The sequence below is a fragment of the Lepus europaeus genome, chromosome 8, assembly GCF_033115175.1.
Source record: "Lepus europaeus isolate LE1 chromosome 8, mLepTim1.pri, whole genome shotgun sequence".
NCBI lineage: Eukaryota > Metazoa > Chordata > Mammalia > Lagomorpha > Leporidae > Lepus > Lepus europaeus.
This window is the reverse complement of record NC_084834.1, coordinates 36,916,761-36,940,889: the sequence shown is the minus strand read 5'-3', so window position 1 is coordinate 36,940,889 and position 24,129 is coordinate 36,916,761. Positions and strand designations below refer to the sequence as shown.

At 40.0% G+C, this 24,129-nt stretch overlaps 1 protein-coding gene across 1 annotated transcript in view; it reads right to left on the bottom strand.

The window, feature by feature from the left end:
• Nucleotides 1-24,129, bottom strand: part of RNF150 (ring finger protein 150) — a 335,172-nt gene that overhangs the window by 146,678 nt on the left and 164,365 nt on the right. The window contains exon 2 of the mRNA XM_062199576.1: nucleotides 1,358-1,608. Within this exon, the coding sequence (XP_062055560.1) occupies nucleotides 1,358-1,608 (251 nt within the window). The remainder of the gene's footprint in view (nucleotides 1-1,357; nucleotides 1,609-24,129) is intronic.

Here is a 24,129-nt window from a genome sequence, read left to right as displayed (position 1 = left end):
AGAAATTAGGAGGCAGCTTGGCTTGTCTAATATGAATGAATCTCCAAGATGAAGTGAGAGACAAGGATTCATAGTAAAGATTGCTATCATTTTTTAATATATATGTATATAAAGCTTGAGTATCCCTAACTTGAAAATATAAAATCTGAAATGCTCTAAGATCCAAAACTTTTAGAGCTCCAGTATGATGGCACAAGTGAAAAATTCTATATCTCACCCTCATGTGAAAGGTTCCAGTCAACATTCAGGTTCACTACAAAAATGTATAAAATTATCTTCAGCCTACATGCTGATGTATATACTTAAGTGAATTTATTTTCTTTTTATAATGATTTCTTCATTTGAAAGGCAAAATTGCAGAGAGAGGAAAGATATAGGCACAGATCTGCTGGATCACTGCCTAAATGACTACAATGGCAGGTGTTGGGGCAGGTTAAAGCAAGGAGCTTGGATCCCCATTCAGGTGTCTCACAAAGTACTTAGCCAGGGCCTAAGTACTTGAGGCATCTTCTACTGCCTTCCCCAGTGCATTGCAAGGACCTAGATCAGAAGTGGAGCAGTCAGGACTTGAATTGGTGCTCATATGTGATGCTGTTGTTGCAAGTGGTGGTTCAAATTTCTGAACCACAATTCCAGCCCCCACATAAATAAATTTTGTGTTTCCATTTGGGTCACATACCCAAGATATCTGACTATGTGCAAATATGTAGATATTCCAAAATACAAAAAACAACAAAACAATGAAATCTGAAATACTTCTGGTTCCAGGTATTTGGATAAGAGACACCCAATCTGTGTAAGCACATGTGTTTACAGTGTATAGAATATCCCTGCAAGAAAAGATAGTCCATAGACAGGCACTCGAGAGAAAAGGATGCAGCAGAAATTACTTTTACTTTATGTCAATTTTATACCTTTTGCATTTTACACCAAGTGTATATATGTTAAAAATCAATAGCATTTAAAAATAGCCTTAATGTGTATCTCCTTTTCTTCCTCTGTTCACAAGGAGGAAATACTAGCTCTGATGTTAACACTATTAGCATAATATCAGCTTGTTTTCTTTCTTCCCCTTGTATGCACCCAATTAAATAGATTATCCAAAAAATGAGCAGTAGGGATGTGAAGCAAATTATCTACATTTTGTACAACAATCCCACTAAAACATCAAAATATGTATACTTGGAGAATATCTGAGAAGCTAAACAAGAATTGTTAACAGTATTTAAGTTGAGTTGGGGTGGAAGAGGTAATTTTGTCTTGATCTTAGTATTTTTTGTGATTTTCAAAGTTGATATAGTATTGTATATTGCTTTCATAACAATTGTTATTGTTTTTTATACTTTTGTCTACTCACCTGGTTCCTGTCCCTGGCATTTGCATATCGAAACCTCTGGATATAATAAAAGACCAGCCATGCGAGGGAAATGATCATCAGGACAATGAAGGAGATGGAGACGAACACAACCGAGGTGCGGCTCACGTATTTCTGCAGGTTCCGGGTCCCAATGGTGATGGACATTGTCACGGTGATGTTTCTCTCCAGCAGGCTCACGATCTCCTTTCCTTTGGGTTCAGGAATCATTATGGCCACTATGTCTTCTACACCTGCGGTGAGAGGGGCAAGAAGTGTGAGAGGATGAGGGAGGAAGTCATAGTGAAGTGAAGTGAAGAACACAGAGACAGACACTACTTTGCAGGATTCCAGGCCAGGCTAAGGAGATAGAAGAGTCAGAAACCAAGTCAAAGTTTCTCTGTGCAGCTTCCTAGGGATGCTGCTGTCTTACCTGCGAGAAAAAAGCCTGCATTCAGACCATGATTTTGGGAGCAATGAGGTCACAGTCACACAACTCTTTTCTCAACTTTCCAAGGAATTGACCCTGGGTCTGATAAACAGCCATCCCATTTTTTAGTTGTATGGTACATTCCACAGAGCCTCTGATAAGGGGAAAAGGACATTTTGTGCCCATTGCAAAGAGTATAATGCCCAGTTTTGTGCCACCTATCTGAGAGCTTTCTCCTTTTCCCTACATAGACACTGAGAATATTCAATTACAGACCTCTATATATCATTTCCAAGGCAATTTTCTCCTATAGTGAATACCCAAGCAACCGGAAAAAAAGGTTTCTCAAAGAGCTGTAATATGATCTGTTAACTTAAAATAATGGGTTCAGAGCAATTTTCTCCTTATTTGACTTTATTCAATGGAAACAGCTATGCGACCTCACACCAAGCAAAGGGAAGACGGAGACAGTACAGATCACTCCATGACTGCTTTCAGATACTCCAACCACATCCCCCCTGTTATTGGACAGTCTGAAGCAGATACGGCATCCTTCTTGAACCTGAATTATGTAAGTTATTGACCCTGTGCTTTGTGACAATACGAGGTTCAGCCTCTTGGTGAACAATTATGGGGTCTCTACCAGGGAGTCTGATAAGGATGTGATACAAGACTCTAAGAAACCAACTCAACACGTCATCGCGACTGACACATGGGAGTGAATGCCAATTTCACTAGGTGCATTCTCAGCAATCACCCCAATTCAAACCATACAGAAAGATGTAAGACCATGAGGGCACGTAACACACATATCCACATAGACATATCTCATTACCTGGGGTGAGTACTAATTAAAGGGAGAAAATTTGCAACTAGGATGTTGTAGATTCAGGACAAAAATTAAACTCCACTGTATTTTTTTTTTTAATTAAACTTTTATTTAATGAATATAAATTTCCAAAGTATAGCTTGTGGGTTACAATGGCTTCCCCCCTCCCATAACCTCCCTCCCGCCCGCAACCCTCCCCCCTCCCGCTCCCTTTCCCCCTCCATTCGTGTAAAGATTCATTTTCAATTCTTTTTGTATACAGAAGATCAGTTTAGTATATATTAGGTAAAGATTTCAACATTTTGCCCATATAGCAACATCAAGTGAAAAAACTACCATTGGATTACTAATTATAGCATAAAATAGCAATGTACAGCACATTAAAGACAGAGATCCTACATAATTTTTTTTCAAAATAATTAATTTTCTATGCCATTTCCATTTTAACACCAGGTTGTTTTTTTTTTTTTTTTTTCATTTCCAATTCTCTTTATATACAGAAGATCACTTCAGTATATAATTAGCAAAGACCTCATCAGTCTGCGCCCACACAGAAACGCAAAGTATAAAAATACTGTTTCAGTACCAGTCGTAGCATCACTTGGCTTTAGACGACACATTGGGGACAGATCCCGCATGGGGTGTAAGTACACAGTGACTCCTGTTGCTGACTTAACAATTTGACACTCCTGTTCATGGCGTCAGTAATCTCCCTGGGCTCTAGTCATGAGTTGCAAGGGCTATGGAAGCCTTTAGGGTTCGCTGACTTTGATCTTATTCCGATAGGGTCATAGTCAAAGTGGATGTTCTCTCCTCCCTTCGGAGAAGGGTACCTCCTTCTTTGATGGCCCCGTTCTTTCCACTGGGATCTCACTCACAGAGATCATTCACTTAGGTCTTTTTTTTTTTTCCCATGGTATCTTGGCTTTCCATGCCTGCTATACTCTCATGGGCTCTTCAGCCAGATCTGAATGCCTTGAGGGCTGATTCTGAGGCCGGAGTGTTGTTTAGGACATCTGCCATCCTATGAGTCTGCTGTGTATCCCACTTCCCATGTTGGATCTTTCTCTCCCTTTTTGATTCTATCAGTATTAGCAGATACTTATCTTGTTTGTGTGATCTCTTTGACTCTTAGACCTATCAGAGCTATCAATTGTGAGCTGAAATTGATCACTTGGACTAGTGCGATGGCATTGGTACATGCCATCTTGATGGAATTGTGTTGGAATCCCCTGCACATTTCTAACTCCCCCATTTGCAGCCAGTCCGATTGAGCATGTTCCTAATTGTTTACCTCCTCCCTCTCTTTTTCCACTCTTAGATTTAACAGGGATCACTTCAAAATTCCACTGTATTTTTTTAAAGCTGGCCTTATTCACACACTGAATTCAATCACTAGATTCACCTACTGGATTACATTTGCTAGGGGTGTTGTAAATCTCTTAGAAGCCACTCAGAGCTGACATTTGACCTTGATTTGTGTACATGTTTTCAATCCCACATCTCTTCATGGTATTTCACTTAGGCTGAACAAGTACTTAAAAAGCTAACCACATAATAAGGTATCTGTGTATGCTACATCAATTATCTATCTCACAAATTCTTAAGACCCTTGCATTGGTCCAAATGCAAAGTCATAAAGTCACAGAGTGTTTGGGTTTGGCTGTCATTTCTGGGACTTACTGAAACTGATGGCTTTAATTCCAACTTTGCAGACTTTACTGACAATGCTAACCCTGCCTCTCATTTCATGTTTACTTTGGCTAATGGCTGCATGTGGTCTGAGGTTTTCTAAGGGATTAAGGCTGCTGGCATGTTTTGTCTCTACAGAAACATGATCTTCTTTGTATACTGGACTAATCTGGCCTGGCGAGGCTCATCCTGGTGCTGCTACTATTTTAGAGATATTTAAGTCATGGTGGAATCATACTTTTTCATTGAATTTATTCCCTTATTTATATTCTTCAGCCATGTTTGTTTAAGGCTGTAGAATTAAATGTTTGTTTTTTTTTTTTTGGGGGGGGTCTTTAGGATTATTTATGAGACTCTGAATGCTCAGAGGATGTACAGTTTTACATTTTTAGAAATCAAATTTCAGTAAAATAGCCCATATTGTTTTCAGTTTTGATACCCTGTTTATTAGAAAGTTCTTCTCCACCCAAGATGATAGAGATACTCATCGCAAATAGTTTCTCTTACATATTTTTACTTTTAGATCTTGAATAACCTGATTGCGATTTAACAATGATATAATACTCTTAAATGTGATTGGCAGAAAGGAGGAAAATTCTCAGATATATTTGGGTCTACTGTATACTTTATTTATTTATTTATTTTTTCTGTAAAGTTTGCCTGTCTTTTACTTAACCAGGACCAGATTGTGCTAGCTGTGTAAGTTTTAACATGTTTACTATCTGGTATCTTACATCTTCCTTCACTATTTCTCTTCCTTTCATTTTTCCCATTTTCCACTTTATACTTCAGATACTATGCCTTCTTTTTTTATTATTTTTTATTTATTTATTTATTTATTTATTGACAGGCAGAGTGGACAGTGAGAGAGAGACAGAGAGAAAGGTCGGATACTATGCCTTCTAAGAGTATAGACTGGGGCTCTGGAAGTGGACAGCTTGTTTTATATCCCAGTTCAGTTTCTTAAAAATAGGCCATCAAATTTTGGATCTTTACAAAGGTTTAAATTACTCAGTATGCATTTTGTGGGACCTGGGAAAACATTTTCTCTTCCTGTATGGTAAAGTATAATTAACTATTTTAAAGCATTTATTTTAAACTTCAGTGCTTAGAGTGACATTGCTTTGTCTGCACCACTGTTGTGCCTAAATAATATATAACATCTTCATGGAATGACAAGCAGTACAAACTCAGTGGGGTGGGTTTCAACTGTAGTCATTTCCAATATTCACAACTAATTTCTAGCACACTTAATGATAAAAACTCAAAGAAGTTCATTTTTTTTTAAAAAAGTTTTTATTTCTTTATTTGAAAGGCTGAGAGAGAGAGAGAGAGAGAGAGAGAGAGATCTTTTCATCCCTTGGTTCACTCCCCAAATGCCCACAACAGCCAGTGCCGGGCCAGGTTGATGCCAGTAGCCTGGAATTCCACATGGGTGGCAGAAGCCCAAATACTTGAGCCATCATTGTTGCCTCCCAGGGTGCAGACTGGCAGGGAGCTGGATCTGAAACAGAGGCTGAATTAGAAGCCCAGCACTCAGATATGACATGCAAACATCCCAAGTAGCAACTTAACCACTGAGCCACAATACCTACTTCTCAATGAAATTTTCGGATATTTTTCTGTTATCCTTAGTGTGTATTGTATATGTAAATGTATTAATCCTAACAGAAAAAGTTGTTAAGGATTACGTATTCAGAGTATCCAAAAACTGAATGATCTCTGTGAGTGAGATCCCAGTGGAAAGAACGGGGCCATCAAAGAAGGAGGTACCCTTCTCCGAAGGGAGGAGAGAACTTCCACTTTGACTATGACCCTATCGGAATAAGATCAAAGTCAGCGAACTCTAAAGGCTTCCATAGCCCTGGCAACTCATGACTAGAGCCTAGGGAGATTACTGACGCCATGAACAGGAGTGTCCAATTGTTAAATCAGCAACAGGAGTCACTGTGTACTTACACCCCATGTGGGATCTGTCCCTAATGTGTCGTCTAAAGCGAAGTGATGCTATAACTAGTACTGAAACAGTATTTTTATACTTTGCGTTTCTGTGTGGGCACAAACTGATGAGGTCTTTACTAATTATATACTGAATTGATCTTCTGTATATAAAGAGAATTGGAAATGAAAAAAAACAACCTGGTGTTAAAAAGGAAATGGCATAGAAAATTAATTAATTTGAAAAAAAAATTATGTAGGATCTCTGTCTTTAATGTGCTGTACATTGCTATTTAATGCTATAATTAGTAATCCAATGGTAGTTTTTTCACTTTATGTTGCTATATGGGCAAAATGTTGAAATCTTTACCTAATATATACTAAACTGATCTTCTGTATATAAAGAGAATTGAAAATGAATCTTTACATGAATGGAAGGGGAGAGGGAGCGGGAAAGGGGAGGGTTGCGGGCGGGAGGGAAGTTATGGGAGGGGGGAAGCCATTGTAAAGTAGATTTGCAAGAATTATCATTCTGATCAATGCACAAAATCCAGGATACTTTGTTTAGATGATGCATGGATACCAGTGTAAACATGTCAGAGAGTTCTCTCATCTTTGCTTCACTTTGTAAAGTGCAGCTATGGTATCAGAGAGAAATCAGCAGATTCTCCCAGGTATAACTGCAATACACTTACTTCTGTGTGTATGTGTAGCAGGGTGGCAGGGGAGGAAGGAAGCAGTGGCAGGCTGGAGTGGAGGAGTGTGTGTGGAGGGGTGCTGAAAACCCACTGGAGTGAGCTAGGGTTGCTGTCCTAAGTCGCTATTATAGATACACCACACAAACACAATGGAGGCTCCCAACCTTAGATCTGAGAAGTTAAAACAAATAGCATATTTTGCATGGGAAAATTTACAAAGGGGTCCTATTATTTGGGCAACTGTATGGTCTTGCTAACACCTCGCCACTGTGAGTGACACTTTTTGCGAAATCTCCTCAGCCTACTAGCTATTTTTCTCCCAAAGGCACTTCATACTTCTGAGTGGTGAGTGAGTGCTGTTATATAATTATTGTGTGTCCTGGAAAAGATCCTCAGCCCTGGGAAAGAACTGTGATAAGGACATATATGAAGCAGCTGCCCGAGGAAGGCAGGATATGCTGTATTTTTAGCAACTCCTTTTCCCAGGAGAGGACTCACCTGCCATTATCAAATTGATAAGGAACCAAAGTATGAATTCACAAAGAGAAATCATGTTAAACAACCAGGAGAGCTTTTATTGCAAATTCAAGTCAGGTGGTTAAACACTGCAATAATAGAATTTCTAGACACCAGGAAAGTGCTGGCAACTATACATAGCCTGCGGCCCATTAATCCCTGGGCATCTCAGGATGACAGCATCCCTCCCTGGGTTCATGAGAGCAAAAATCTTCTTGCAATCCCTTGCAGACCCCATCTCCTCTAATCCTTTATTCTCTGCCTCACTGTTGGTTCTTTAGAATTTAGGCAGTAATAAGAGAAGATTGCATTGTTCCATTTATAGATCTTTTCTATTTATACAGTTAATATCCACTGCTTTTTAAAATATAGTCGGCTCCTAATTATCATCTATTCTCAAGTGAAATAATGTAGTGAAATGATTTTAAAATTGCAAAGGACTAGATACATGCAAAGTGCTATCACTGTCTGCATCAACAAATATATTCTTAATAAACACGGAGGCAAAAATCTTAAATTTGAGAACACTTTCAGAAACACTTAACAGAAAATAGAATTAAAAGAACAGCTTATTTTGGTACAAAGCAAATTGAGTCTATGAATAGTTTTTTTCATAATACCAATTTTTTCTATGAAGGTTTTTTTTTTTTTTTTGACAGGCAGAATTAGTGAGAGAGAGAGAGAGACAGAGAGAAAGGTCTTCCTTCCATTGGTTCACCCCCTCAAACGGCCACTACGGCCGGCACGTTGCGCCGATCCGAAGCCAGGAACCAGGTACTTCTTCCTGGTCTCCCATGCGGGTGCAGGGCCCAAGCACTTGGGCCATCTTCCACTGCACTCCCGGGCCACAGCAGACAGCTGGACTGGAAGAGGGGCAGTCGGGACTAGAATCCGGAGTGCCAGCGCCGCAGGCAGAGGATTAGCCTAGTAAGCCGCGTCATTGATCTATATGAACTTTTTGAAGACTCCTCATAAAGCATTTTCAAATACACATGGAATCCAACCATACAGCAAAACATTTTCATGATTAAGTGGGATTTATTCTAGGAAGGTGAGCATGTTTTAAAATCAGAAAACATACTGGGAGTGAGCATTTGGCCTTGTGGGTAAGATGCTCCTTGGGATGCTTGCATCCCATATCAGAGTGTGCCTGTTTGAATCTTGATTCTGCTTCCAATTCCACCTTCTTGCAAATGTGTACCCTAGGAGGAGGGGTAATGGCCCAAGTATTTGGGTCCCTGCTTGCCATGTTGGAAACTTAGAATTCCTAGCTTACAGCTTCAGCATGGCCCAGCCCTAATTGTTTTGGGCATTTGGGGAATAAAGTAGTGGACAGGGAATTTCTGTCTGTCTCTCTACCTTTCAAATAAATCAAATAAGTAAGCAAAAATGAAAAAAAGGAAACAAGTGAAGTGAATTTTATTAACTATCCTGATTGCTTAGTATATTAAGAAATTAAAGGAAGAAACCTATGATTATCTTCTGAGCTCATTATCCTTCAATATATGATCTATATTTCTTCTACAGTATTAATGTTTTAGCTAGGCACAGACTGTTCAATGAAACGAGTTAAGCCTCCCTTACTAGATGTGGCTATGTGGTTAGTATTTGGCCATTGATGTATGAGCCACTTTACGGTATTATGCATAGAAGGGCAGAGTATGTGCCTCTTAGTTTCCAGGTATCCTTCCCTCCAACTTCAGATACACAGTGGAGGAGCTGCCAGATGCTTAGACAGGGAATCCACTTTTCCAGGATATACTTCTTGCACTTATTAAGATCAGAAGAAGAAAATACCTTATCTAAACAAGAGTATCATCCAAATACTACATTAAACAGGCAAAAAACATTAAGACAAAGTTGAGCCAACCTAGACAACAGAAATAATAATGGTGTAAATAGAGAAAGAAATCAGCATGATGTGACGTAGGGGGACCAGCATTGTGGCACCATGTCTAAAGCTGCTGCCTGGGAAACCAGCATCCCATATGAGAGCTGGCCGGCTTGAGTCTCTGGTGTTCTGCTTTTCTAGTTCCCCACTAATGAACCTGTTGAAGCAGTGGAAGATGATGCAAGTACTTGTGCACCTGTCACCTATGGGGGAGACCCTGATGGAGTTCCAGGCTCATGGATTGTGGGCACTTGGGAAGTGAACCAGCAGATGGAAGACCTCTCTCTGTCTCTCTGTTTCTGCCTCTCTTTGTAACTCTGCTTTGCAAGTACATAAAATAAATATTTAAAAAAGACTTGGAAAGGAAGAGCACAAACTCTCTATATTTGGAGTATCATACAACCATGTATGAAACCCAAGATAATTCTGCTATGAAATGTAGATGACTATTCAGCACAACATTCAAGATCAATGTGCAAAAATGAAGAGCTGCCTTTATATCAGTAATGCTAAACCCAAAAACGTAATGGAAAAAAAATCTGTATATAAGCAGAAGCCATAAAATATCTGTGAATAAACCTAGCAAACATTAGCTTTATGTGCTGAGAACTACACAATACAGCTTCTCTGAAAGACACAAAATGTTTCTGTAGATGTAGTTTTCATTTTTCATCAGGGTTGGTTATTTAGCATTACATGTTTAGTTTCTGAACATATGTCATTTTTATTCATTTGTACTAATTACTTTTTGTTGTTGTTACATTACAGTTAAGGCACATAACCTCTGAAAATTGACCCTTAATTGCCACTTTTGGAGTATATGTCCTGTTTGCAATGAAAAATGGCCTATTCTTGGCTTTGTATGCATATCTCATTGTTTAAGCTTATTAATTGTGTTCAGATGGTCCATAAATCTGCTTAAGTTCCTCCAATCAGTTTCCTAACAAAGATGTATTAAAATGTCTAACGCAACTGCTGATCCATCTGTTTTTCTCTGAGGGACTGTCAGTTGCTGCTTGATTTATATCAAGTTGGTCCAGTTAACTGCATGCATATTCATGATGGTTCTATCTTCCCACAGTGCTGCTGCTGTTGAGAGGTCTGATGTCATCATGAGTCTTGTTCTTTGGGAGTGATCTTTTCTTCCTCTCCATAACCTTTTGGAGTTATATTTTAGAAGAGTCTTTGATGTTGATAAATGTCACTCTGTCTACTTATGAGTACTCATCAGTTATTTTGGTAGTGCATGAACACATTTAATCTAAAGTATTTCATTTTGCTTTATTCTGAAAAAATTGTCATCATACTTTGTTCAAATGTTCTATGTTTTTCTTTCTTATAACCACTGTTTTCATATTGACAGCCATTGTTCTATGCTTTTCACCTTCACATTTCTTATGCTTTTCCACTTCACTTAACAACACTTTGGAGGTAGATGCTAGGTCTAGCAGTTAAATTGCCTGCATCCCCTATCAGAGTGTATGGGCTGGAGTCCTGACTCTGGGTCCTGATTCCAGCTTCCTAATAATGCATGCCCTAAGAGAGAGCGAGTGACAGCTCCAGTATTCGGGTCCCTGTCACCCAGGTGGGAGATCAGGATTGAGTTTCCAGCTCAGTTCATTAGTGGAGTAAATCAGTGTATAGGAACTCTATTTGTCCATCTTTCTTTCTGTCTTTATGCCCCTCAAAGAAATAATAATGAATTAAAAAATTTAAAAAACCAAATACGAACAAATAATTCATTTTGAAATAATTATAGACTAATAAGAAGTGGGAAAAATAGTACACAGAGATTCTATGGACCCATTTCCAAGCTTTCTCCATTATTAAAACAGGAAATTGACACAGTCAACTAAAGACCTAGCTTGTATTTTACCAGGTATAGAGATACATATTTTATAAATGTCTTTGTGCATTAACTTTATTACATTTTATTATCATATAACTACTAACAGTAACACAATTAAGATATTGAAATATTCTATCACCACAAAAAAATTCCCTCTTTCCCATCTCCAACCCCTAGTGACCACTTATATATACTTTTTAAATTTATATTTTTTAAAATTTTTATTAATTTTTTTAACTTTTATTTAATGAATATAAATTTCCAGTGTACAGCTTATGGATTACAATGGCTTTCCCCTCCCATAACTTCCCTCCCACCCGCAACCCTCCCCTCTCCCGCTCCCTCTCCCCTTCCATTTGCATCAAGATTCATTTTCAATTCTCTTTATATACAGAAGATCAATTTAGTATAAAGATTTCAACAGTTTGCACCCACATAGAAACACAAAGTGAAACATACTGTTTGAGTACTAGTTATAGCATTAAATCACAATGTACAGCACATTAAGGACAGAGATCCCACATGAGGAGCAACTGCACAGTGGCTCCTGTTGTTGACCCAACAAATTGACACTCTATGGCGCCAGTAACCACCCTAGGCTGTTGTCATGAGTTGCCAAGGCTATGGAAGCCTTCCAAGTTTGCCGACTCTGATCATATTTAGACAAGGTCATAAAAGACAGAGTGAGGATAGTAACCAATGATCCTAAGAGTAGCATTTACCAGGTTTGAACAATTATACAGCATTAAGTGGGGAAGAGGACCATCAGTACACACAGGTTGGGAGTAGAGCCATTGGTGGTAGAGTAGAGGTTATGATTACAAAGGAATGAGGCCCAAGTGCGCTAGACAGGGTCTAGAACAAAGGACAGAGTCATTATTAGAGGAGCTAAGAAAGGTGCTGTCTAAGCTACAAGTAATTTTTCTGATTGAGAGGCAAATAGAACCTGATAGAAGGGGCTTGATAATAATCTGGTGGGCTTTAGGCCTTGTAAATTCAGAGTAAATTTTTATTAATTTTATCACTCATCATTATTGCATTGAATATCTTTTAATGTTTTAAGATTTATTTTATTTGTTTGAAAGACAGAGCTAAAGAGAGAGAGAGAGAGAGATAGAAGAGAGAGAGAGAGATCTTCTATCCGTAACAGAGCTGAGCTGATCCAAAGCCGGGAGCCAGGAGCTTCCCCTCAGTCTCCCACGTGGGTGCAGGGGCCTAAGGACTTGGGCCATCCTCTGCTGCCCTCCCGGGTGCATTAGCACAGAGCTGGATTGGAAGTGGAGCAGCTGACACTTGAACCAACACCCACATGGGAAACCAGTGCTTCAGGCTGGGGCCTTAACCCACTGAGCTACAGCGCTGGCCCCCCATTTATATATTCTTCATAATATTTTCATCTCTAGGATTTTTACAGCATGCAGCCCTTCAAGATTGGGTTGCATAAAGCTCTTAACATCCACTTAAGCATGCATCAGTAATTTATTTCTTATCTTTGCTTCAGGAGTATTTCATGGTATAGAAAGTGGAACACCACACTATTATTTACCAACTGGTAGATATACAGGCTATTGACAGTTTATGGCTATCATAAATAAAGGTGCTATGAACACTGTTTACAGGTTTTTGTGTGAATGTTTTCATTTCTCTTGGATAAAAGCCAAGGAGTACAGGGGGCTGGCATTGTGGTGTAGTGGGTAAAACTGTCACCTGCAACACCAGCATCGCATATGGGTGCTGGTTCAATCCTGGATGCTACGCTTCTGATCCAGCACCCTGCTAATGCTCCTTGGAAAGAAGTGGAAGATGTGATTGTGTTCCTGCCACCCATGATGGAGACCCCAGTGGAGCTCTTCATTTTTGTCTATGGCCTACCTTAGCACTGGCTGTTGTGGCCATCTGGGGAGAGAACCAGCAGACAGAAGACCTCTGTGTGTCTTTCTCTGTTTTTCTGTTACTCTCACTTTCAAATAAATAAATAAATCTTTTAAAAAAATTTTAAAAAAGCCAAGGAGTATAATCAGCAGGTCATATGGTAGTTGAGTGCCTGTTTTTATTTTATTTTTGACTGATACATAATTATACATATTTATGGGGTACTATAATGTGATGCTTCAATGTATGTGTACATTGTATAATGGTCAAATTAGAAAATTAGCATATCTGTTACCTCAAATATTCATCACTTTTTTGGGGGTGAGAACATCATTAATCTATAACACTGTACCCATTGACTTCTCATTTTTTCTGAACCACTCCCCTTCTCAGCCTCTCATAACCACAGTTTTACTCTCAGCTTCTATGAGATCAACTTTTTGAGATTCCATATGAGTGGGATAATGTAGTATTCATATTTTTTTTAGATTTATTTATTTGAAAGGCAGTTAAACAGATAGAGAAACAGAGACCAAGATCTTCTATCCACCAACTCACTCCCCAAATGGCTGCAATGACTGGGTTAGGCCAGGCTGAAGTGAAGAGCTTCTTCTGGGTCTCCCAGGTGGGTGAAGGGGCCCAAGCATTTGGGCCATCTTCCACTCTTTTCCCAGGCACATTAGTAGGGAACTGAATTGGAAGTGGAACAGCCAGGACTATAATTGGTGCCCATATGGGATGCCAGGTTTGCATGCAGTGGCTTTACCTACCATGCCACATTGCCTCCCTGCCTGGGTTATTTCACCTAACATGGTATCTTCTAGGTTCATCCATGGTGTTGCAAATGACAGAATTTCATCCTTTTTCATAGCTGAATAATACCCCATTATATACATATACCATATTTTCTTTAGTCATTTGTTCATATACACTTCAGGTGATTCTGTATGTTGACTATTGGGAATGCTGCTACAGTAAACGTGAGAACGAAAAAGTCTCTTTGATACACCGACTTCATTTCCTTTGTCTGCATACCCAGCAGTGGGATTACTGAATCATAGGGCAGCTCTATTTTTAATTTTTAAAGAATTGTAAGCAATTTTAAGACAACAATTTTGTATGTGAAGGAGACCTATTTCTTCATCAACACAAACTCAAGGAACTGGCACAGAAAATAAATTTCAATAGCCTCAAGTGCAGAAATTAACTGAAAAAAAATTTCCTAGAGATCACTAATGACCTAAATGATTTCAAATGGTGAATTTTAATAAACATTTATAGAAGAAATAATAAGACAGAAAATAGAGGATGAGACACTTCCCAACGTATTTTAAGAGACCAACATAACCTTCTTATCAAAACCTAATGTGTGTAATAAAAATAATTACAGAACTATAGTCCTAACTGATACAGGTGAAAAATCCTTAACTAAACGTATACCAAATTTGGAAAAAAAATAAAAATAAAATAAGAATCACTAATCTTTTCTCCTCGTTCTCTTTTGTCTATTTGTTCTACTACTACTATTTGTACTTTCATGAGGGTACTTATTGTCCTTTCACTTCTAATGTAGGATTTCCTTAAGCATTTCAATCTGGTGTTGATGAATTCCATCAGCTTTTATTTGTTATTTCTCCTTCATTCTTAAGGACACAGAATTCCAAGTTTATGTCAAATGAGTACTATGAAAAACTACAAATATCTTAAAGTTTACTTGTCCCAACATTAATTTATCTTTTAATTTCATTTTCTATGAACTTTTAAAATTATCCTCACAGTATTCTGGTATTCTGGACATCTTTTTCCTTCAGGATCATGAATATTTTACCCTGGTCTCTCCTAGTATTTAAAGTATCTGCCGAAATGTCTGTCATGAGAGTAATGGAGTTTCTTTGTAAGTGATGTGACACTTCTTTGGCTAATTTTAGAATTCATTCTTTGCAGCCGGCGCCACAGCTCACTAGGCTAATCCTCCACCTGCAGCACTGGCACCCCGGGTTCTAGTCCCGGTCTGGGCGCCAGATTCTGTCCTGGTTGCTCCTCTTCCAGTTCAGCTCTCTGCTGTGGCCCGGGAGTGCAGTGGAGGATGGCCCAGATCCTTGGGCCCTGCACCTGCACGGGAGACCAGGAGGAAGCACCTGGCTCCAGGCTTCGGATCAGCACAGCACATTGGCCGTAGCAGCCACTTGGGGGGTGAACCAACAGAAAAAGGAAGACCTTTCTCTCTCTCTCTCTCTCTCTCTCTCTCTCTCTCTCTCTCTCACTGTCTAACTCTGTCTATCCAAACAAACAAACAAACAAAAAAAACCGAATTCATGCTTTGCATTTTACAGTTGGGCTATTATATACATTGAAGAGGATGATTACTATTTGAATTTACTATGAGATTTTTGGACTTTCTGGGTCTGGATGTCCACATATTTCCCGTGATTTAGAAAATTTTCAGCAATTATTTCACTGAATAAATTTTCTTGACTTTTAACTTATCTTTTCCTTCTGCAACACTCATACTACAAATGTTTGGTTGCTTGATGGTGTCCCCATGAGTCTTTTGAAAAAAAAATTTATTTTATTGATTGAAAGGCAGAAATACAGAGGGGCGGGGGGATAGTCATCTTCTATTTGCTGGTTCAGTCCCGAAATGGCTGCAGCTCAGCCAGGCTGAAGCCAGGAGCTTCTTCTGGGTCTCTCATGTGGGTGCAGGAATCCAAGCACTTGGGTCATCCTTCACTGCTTTACCCAGGCACATTAGTAAGGAGCTGAATCAGAAGTAGAACAGCTGGTACCTGAATTGGAGCCCATAGGGGATGTCAGCACTGCAGGCCAAGGCTTAAAATTCTATGCCAAAGCAGAAACCCCAAATGGTATCCCCATAAGTCTTAAGATTTTCTTTGTTCTTTTAAATTCTTTTTTCTTTCTGACTGGATTATTTCAAAAGACCTTCTCCAGGCTCTGACATTCCTTCTTCTGCATGGTCATTTTTGCTGTAGAGGCTCTCAACTGTACTTTTTATTTCGCTTATTTATTTAGCTCCAAGATTTCTCATTAGGCCTTTTCTATAATCTCTCTGCTAAATTTCTCATTCATATTATGAATTATCTTCCAAATTTTGTTGAACTCTGTATCACATTGCATTTTTTGTTTCATTAATTTTCTTTAAAGTTATTATTCTGAATTCTTTTCAAGCAGTTCATCAATTTTTACTTCATGTTCTGTTGCTAGAGAGTTACTGTGTTTATTGGGAAGTATCATTTTACCCTATTTTTTTTCATGTTTCTTGTGTCCCTAAATTGGTTTTTGAGTATGTGGCTGTTCAAATAGTACTAATTTTCTAATTTTGCTGGCAAGCATATTGATTGTTGATGCTGCATTGGTTTTGGATCTGGGTGGGAGTTTTAGTCTGGTGTCCATGTGACTTCATCAGCTATAACCAACATCGGTAACGTCTACAAGTGTCTCGGTGGTCTGGCTGCAGGGGCTGTGGTGGAACTGCCCCACCAGTTGAGATTCAGCTCCCTTAAGTAGGAAAAATTTGCTAGCAGCTCTAGGTGTAGTGCATGTAACTGTGGGTTGGGGTACCTATCAATTTCTGTGGGTCACGTGAGGGTGAGGCCACCCCCATGGGTCTGGGTTGGTGCAGCATGGCATGCCCCGAAGCAGGGTGAGATGCCTGTCAGGGTCTGAAGACTGAAGAGGGGATAGGCCACACCATTGTGCCCGGAGGAGCTACCTGTCAGTATTCAAGGGCTGAACAGGTAACTTCATGGGGCCTCTAAGAGCTGACCTGTTCCAGGACAGCTGCTGAGCCAAGAGAGGATGGACAGGAATGAGCATCTGCTTCTCAGTTGCTGTAGCAACCCAACAGCTCCCTAGACTGGGCTGAAGTGGCTGCAAGTGTTTTAGGAATCCACAGTGGTAAATGCCTCAAGTATTTGTGGCGTAAGTGGGGACTGCCATGGCTTCCTGCTTACCCTTTCCTTGCCAAGTGAGGTGGCACTTGCTTCAGGGTTGATCTCAACAGATAGGTCGACAATGTTATGTGCTTATTTCCCTTTTTAATAAGGGATTTTGTACTTCCACATTCAGTAAAGAATGATCCTATGTTCATGTTCCTGACTATTGCCAGTGGAGGAGTCTTCCTCTGTGCTATGTAGCCCGAGTTTGGATGAGGGGTGGCAGAGGCAATACCTTAGCCATTTGGTAAATGCACTTCTAATGGCTTAACCTATGGATACTGACCTGGGGAGCATGAGCTGTGGGACTCTGCCCAGTATGGGCTTTTCACTATACCAGACCTGCTACTGGCACTGAACTCAGGTCTGGATATAATTCCTTGTCTCTCTCTCTCTCTAGGTGGAATGTGTGTCTCTCCATGCTGTACTGTTCAGAGTTTGCAAGGGGGAAAGGATATGGACAACTCTTTCCTTTTTGCTTTCTTCAAGCATACTTTCTTATTACCATATTAAATACAGGCCTTATGGACTTTCACTTGGTTTTCCCAAGTTTTTGCTAGCATTTGGTATTACTATTATTTGATTTTCTTTTTTCATTTTTTTTTGACAGGCAGAGTGGACAGTGAGAGAGAGAGAGAGACAGAGAGAAAGGTCTTCCTTTTTGCCGTTGGTTCACCCTCCAATGGCCGCTGCGGTAGCGCGCTGCGGCCAGCGCACCGCGCTGTTCCGATGGCAGGAGCCAGGGGCTTATCCAGGTCTCCCATGGGGTGCAGGACCCAAGCACTTGGGCCATCCTCCACTGCACTCCCTGGCCACAGCAGAGAGCTGGCCTGGAAGAGGGGCGACCGGGACAGGATCAGTGCCCCGACCGGGACTAGAACCCGGTGTGCCGGCGCCGCTAGGCGGAGGATTAGCCTAGTGAGCCGCGGTGCCGGCCAATTTTCTTTTTTCATTTTTAAAAATTTTTTTATTTAAGTTAAACAAGTTTCATATATTTCATATATACAGATTTAGGAACATAGTGATACTTCCCCCAACCCAGGCTCTAACCCTTCTTCCTCCTCTGTCTCACATTCTCACTCTTAATTTTTACAAAGATCGATTTTCAGTTTACTTAATATTATAAAGTTAACCCTACACTAAGTAAAACAGTTCAACAAATAGTATGAAGGGAAAAAATATACTGTTCCTCAACAGAAGAGAAAAGGGCTGGAGCTGGTGCTTTGGCACAGTAGGTTAATCCTCCACCTGCGGCGCCAGCATCCCATATGGGTGCTGGTTCTAGTCCCGGCTGCTCCTCTTCTGATCCAGCTTTCTGCTATGGCCCCGGGAAAGCCATAGAAGATGGCCCAAGTCCTTGGGCCCCTGCACCCACATGGGAGACCGGGAAGAAGTGCCTGGCTTCTGGCTTCGGATTGGCACAGCTCCGGCTGTTGCAGCCATTTGGGGAGTGAACCAATGGAAGGAAGACCTTTCTCTCTGTCTCTCCCTCTCACTGTTTGTAACTCTACCTCTCCAATAAATAAAATCATTTTTTAAAAAAGAGACAAGGGCTATAAACAATCATCAAATCTAGAAATGTCCTTTTCACTGAAATACATCACATATCGGTAATCTGTTAGTTACCACAGATGAGTGAAAACATATCATACATGTCTTTTTGGGACTGGCTTATTTCACTAAGTATAATGGTTTCCAGCTCCATCCATCTTGTTGTAAAAGACAGGATTTCATTTTTTTTATAGGTGAGTAGTACTCCATAGTGTGTATATACCATAATTTCTTTAGTTAACAGTTGATGGACATTTGGGTTGATTCCTATTTCTTTGCTACTGTGAATTGTACTGCAATGAGCATGGGGGTACAGATAACTCTTTCAGATGCCTATTTCTTTTGGTTTGGGTAAACTGCTAGGAGTGGATCATATGGTAGGTATATATTCAGATTTCTGATATCTCCTTACTGTCTTCCACATTGGCTGCACCAGTTTGCATTCCAACCCACAGTGGACCAGGTATCTTTCCCCCCACATCCTTGCCAGCAATTGTTGCTTGTTGGTTTCTGTATGACAGCCTTTCTAACTGGAGTAAGGTGAAACTTCATTGTGGTTTGGATTTGCATTTCCCTGATGGCTAGTGATCCCCAGCATTTTTTCAAATGTCTGTTGACCATTTTAATTTCTTCTCTTGAAAAATACCTGTTCAAGTTCTTTGCCCATTTCTCAACTGGATAATCTGTTTTGTTGTTGTTGAGTTTCTTGATCTTTTTATGAATTCTGGATGTTAATCCTTTAGCAGTTGAATAGTTTGCAAATACATCCTCCCATTCTGTTGGCTGCCTCTTCACTTTGATGAGTGTTTCTTTTGCAGTGCAAAAACTTCTCAATTTGATGTAATCCCATTTGTCAATTTTGGCTTTGATTACCTTTGCTTCTGGGGTCTTTTCCAAAAAGTCTTTGCCAATATCTTGCAGGGTTTCCCCAATGTTCTCTAATAATTTGATGGTATTGGGTAATAGATTTTGGACCTTGATCCATTTTGAATGGATTTTTGTGTAAAATGTAAGGTAGGGGTCTGGATTCATACTTCTCATGTGGAGATCCATTTTCACAGTACCACGTGTGGAAGAGACTGCTACAGGGATTGAATTTTGCTCCTTTGTCAAAGATAAGTTGGTCGTAGATGAATGGTTTTATTTCTGGAGTTTCTATTCTGTTCCACTGGTCTAGCCATCTTTTTTTGTGCTACTACCAGGCTGTTCTGATTATAACTTCCCTGTAATATGTCTTTTTTTTTTGCATTTTCATAAAACACTTTATTTTGCCATTTAACTTTTTTAATTTTAATTTTTTTTATTTGACAGGTAGAATTATAGACAGAGAGGACAGAGAGAAAGGTCTTCCTTCCATTGGTTCACTCCCCAAATGGCTGCCTCAGCTGGCACTGGGCTGATCTGAAGCCAGGAGCCAGGTGACTCTCCCTGGTCTCCCATGTGGGTGCAGGGGCCAAGCACTTGAGCCATCCTCCACTGCCCTCCTGAGCCACAGCAGAGAGCTGGACTGGAAGAGGAGCAACCGGGACTAGAACCCAGTGTCCATATGGGATGCTGGCGCCACAGGCGGAGGATTAACCAAGTGAGCCACGGTGCTGGCCCCCATGTAATTCGTCTTGAAATCAGGTATTGTGCTGTATCTGGCTTTGTTTTTGTTGTATAACATTGCTTTAGTTATTCAGGGTTGTTTGTGTTTCCATATGAGTTTCAGCATAATTTTTTTTTTCTAGATCTATGAAGAATGTCATAGGAATTTTGACTGGGATCACATTGAATCTGTAAATTACTTTTGGTAACATGGTCATTTTGATGATGTTGATTCTTTCAATCCATGAACATGGAAGATTTTTCCATTTTTAATGTCTTCTTCTATTTCTTGCTTTAGTGTTTTATAATTTTCAGTATAGAGATCTTTGACATCCTTAGTTACATTTATTCCAAGGTATTTAATTCTTTTTGGAGCTATTGTGAATGGGACTGATCTTAAAAGTTCTTTTTCAGCCATGGCATTGTCTGTATATACAAAGGCTACTGATTTTTGTGTGTTGATTTTATATCCTACCACTTTACCAAACTCTTTTATGAGTTCCGAATTCTCTCAGTGGAGTCTTTTGGATCCCCTATATTTAGAATCATGTCATCTGCAAATAGGGACAGTTTGATTTCCTCCTTTCCAATTTGTATCCCTTTGGATTCTTTTTCTTGGCTAATGGCTCTGGCTAAAACTTCTAGGACTATATTAAATAGCAATGGTGTGAGTTGGCATCTTTGCCAGGTTCTGTATCTTAAGGGGAATGCTTCCAGCTCCTCTTCATTCAATAGGATGCTGGTCATGGGCTTTATTACTTTTTCATTGGTACATAGTGGTATTTCATGTGGTTTTATGATTGCTTTTACTGATAGAGCTGACTCGCAAAAGAGTTTCTCAAACTGACCTTTGGGTTCATAAATTTGTCTTTAGATATATGAATTTTGTGTTTTATCACATTTATTGTGTTCTGCAATTAAATCATCACATTTTTCATTCTAAATATGTCCCATTGGTGCTTTCTAACAACTTCTATATCCTGCCACACTGGATATTCTTTTACTTAATACCAGTAGTCATTTTTAAAAAGCATTCTCTTTCAGGCAGTGCTTATTCATCCTGCACTATCGTTAATAATGGTAATATTTCCCATTACCTATGAGCTCATGTTCCCCTGGTTGTATCTTCTAGTCTGCCTGAGCATGTTTACTAGTGACAATTGGATGGGGTATTTGTCTTGTTGCTTCAGAAATTAAGAAGACATTAATAAGTTTGGATGGCTCAAAGAACCAAAGGACAACTAATTAATCCATTTCTTTTTTTGGCAGGCTCCCTCAGATAAGCCCCATTTACCTTTTCACCCAAGGCTTCCTAGGTCATGAATTCACCAGTTTTTTGTAGCTTTACTGATCTGTACATCATCCAATCCAACCTAATTTCCAACTTATATCCTGCTTCCCAGACCCTTATTCTGTGACTCTGAAGTTTCATCATTGGTCAACAAATTCCCTACCAGCCTTGGTCTCTTCTTGGAATGCTTCCTTCACCTCCTTAATTCTTTTCTTCTATGCTTTCATTGATCTTGCTGCTCCAGAAGGACACTGCTTTCAAGTCGAGACTTTAAAATATTTTCCAATTTATTTTTGTTGAGAAGTTTGGTGTGCATGTTCCTTCTTGTTACTTCCACCCCATTACTCCTAGCCTCAGCACACCCTCCCCCAAAGTCATTTATCTCTTGAGATTCTCTTTACTTGGGCTTATAACCAAGTCTCCCCTTTCTTTGCTGCCACCTGCCAACTTCCTGTTTATCTCCAATATCACTCCCTTTAGCGCTTAGCTAAAGGAGCTCAGAGTTTCCTTGGTTCATAATTCCACTGCTTTGGCCAGTCAGCTGTTTGCCCTGGTCCTTCTCCCCTAATCCCCCTCAGACACACACCCTCACTGTCTTATCCTCAGTCTTTTTTGTTTTTTAATTTTATTTTAGATTTACTTACTTATTTGAAAGTCAGAGTTATACAGAGAGAAGAGGAGAGGAAGAGAGAAAGAAAGAGAGCTTCCATTCAATGGTTCATTCTCCAGTTGGCCACAATGGCTGGAGCTGCGCTGATCTGAAGCCAGGAGCCACGAGCTTCTTCCAGTTCTCCCACATGGTGCAGGGGCTTAGGGACTTGGGCCATCTTCCACTGCTTTCACAGGTCATAGCAGAGAGCTGGATTGGAAGTGGAGCATCCAGGACTAGAACCGGCACTCATATGGGATGCCGGCACTGCAGGCAGCAGCTTACCTGCTGCGCCACAGCGACAGTCTTATCCTGTCTTATCATCATAAGCAACTACACTTCTTTGAAATATTGACATAAAAGATTCACCTCCTCTTTTTCTAGCTCTCTTTGCTCACTGACCCCACCATCTACTTTCAACTTTCCATCAGTTCTCTCCTGCCTTCACTCCTCTCCTTACCTAGCATACATCACATAGGGGCTATGGTTATAAATTCTTTTAAATACTTGTATGTCCCTGGCTCTTTTGTGAGGGTTATTGAAAAGTTTGTGGACAAAGGGAATGAAAAGATAAGTTTATTCTGATCCAAAAATGTTCTGAAATCCATGCATAATTGTTACCATAGTATGTCTTCTCCATGAAAATTTTAAAGACCTTTCATATTTTCCATGAAGTCTGCTCCATAAAATTCACTTTTTTGGGGGCCAGCACTGTTGTGTAGTGGGCGCTGGTGCGATTCCCAGCTGCTTCATGTCCAACCCAACTCCCTGTTAATGTGCCTTGGAAAGCAGTGGAAGATGGCCCAAGTCCTTGGGTCCCTGCACTCACCTAGGAGATCTGGAAGAAGCTCAAGGCTCTTGGCATTGGATTTGTTCAGCTCCAGTCATTGTGGTCATTTGGTGAACCAGCAGATGGAAGACTCTTTTTGCCTCTGCCTCTCTGTAACTCTGCCTTTCAAATAAATAAATCCTTAAAAAAATCCACCTTTTCTATATCTATACTTCATCATGTGAACATGGCTAAGATGAAAATCTCATAAGTCATTATGTTTTCACTTGAGACTTGGGACCCTGATCTGATATGAATACCTAATATTGCCTCTGAACCCACTTTCCCAATACCCAAATGATTTCTTCTGATTCTTATGACTATTTAAGAACCTCCCGCACCCTTGCCAACCTACAGTCTCATTGGTGCCCCTATGACTGGAGTAACTAGAGAAAAGTACCCGCCATATCAAAGCCACTAAATAGATATTAACTTTTATTAGTTCCATTACTGTTGTCTTACCACTGGTAAAAATAAAATGAGCTAGTATCCTCGATACCTTTCTCTTGACACAATGCAGCAGAAGCCCATTCTTCAATAGTAAATTTGATACAACACAGTACAGGTCCCCTCTGTGACAATGAATTTGTTATAATGCAAATACAATACTTTGTCACAAAGCTAACAAGGACTCAATTTAATCAGTGCAATTTGTCTCACCTGCCACAGTCACAACTGGCTCAAGCATGGGCAAGGCACAGAGTTCTGAGTTCTGAGAAAAGCAAATGACCTCTTTTCCTACTGACCTTAGGACAGGAGCATCTACAGGATGAACATTTGACATAGTGGTTCAGATGCCGCTTGGGACATCCACATTCCACATTAGAGTGCCAGCATTTGAGTTCCATGCTCTCCTCCCAATAACAACCTCCTGTTAATGAGCACATTGGGAGGCAGAAGTGATGGCTTAAGTACTTGGGGTCCCAGCCACCCAGGAAGGAGAACTGGATGGAGTTCCTGTTCCTGGCTTCTGGCTATTGCAGGCATTTGGAGAATGCAGCACAGGATGGGAGATCTTTCTCTGCCTTTCAGATAAATACAAATGATTTAAAGGAAACTCATCTGTGAGGCTAAGTTGTGGGAGGGGTTTTTTTAAAATTATTATTACTAGGGGAAATGAGTGAAAACAGAGCTGTCACTAAAGAAGCAAGCCACAAATCAGAGAAGAAATAAACTATGACAAATTGAGCCTTGATTAAG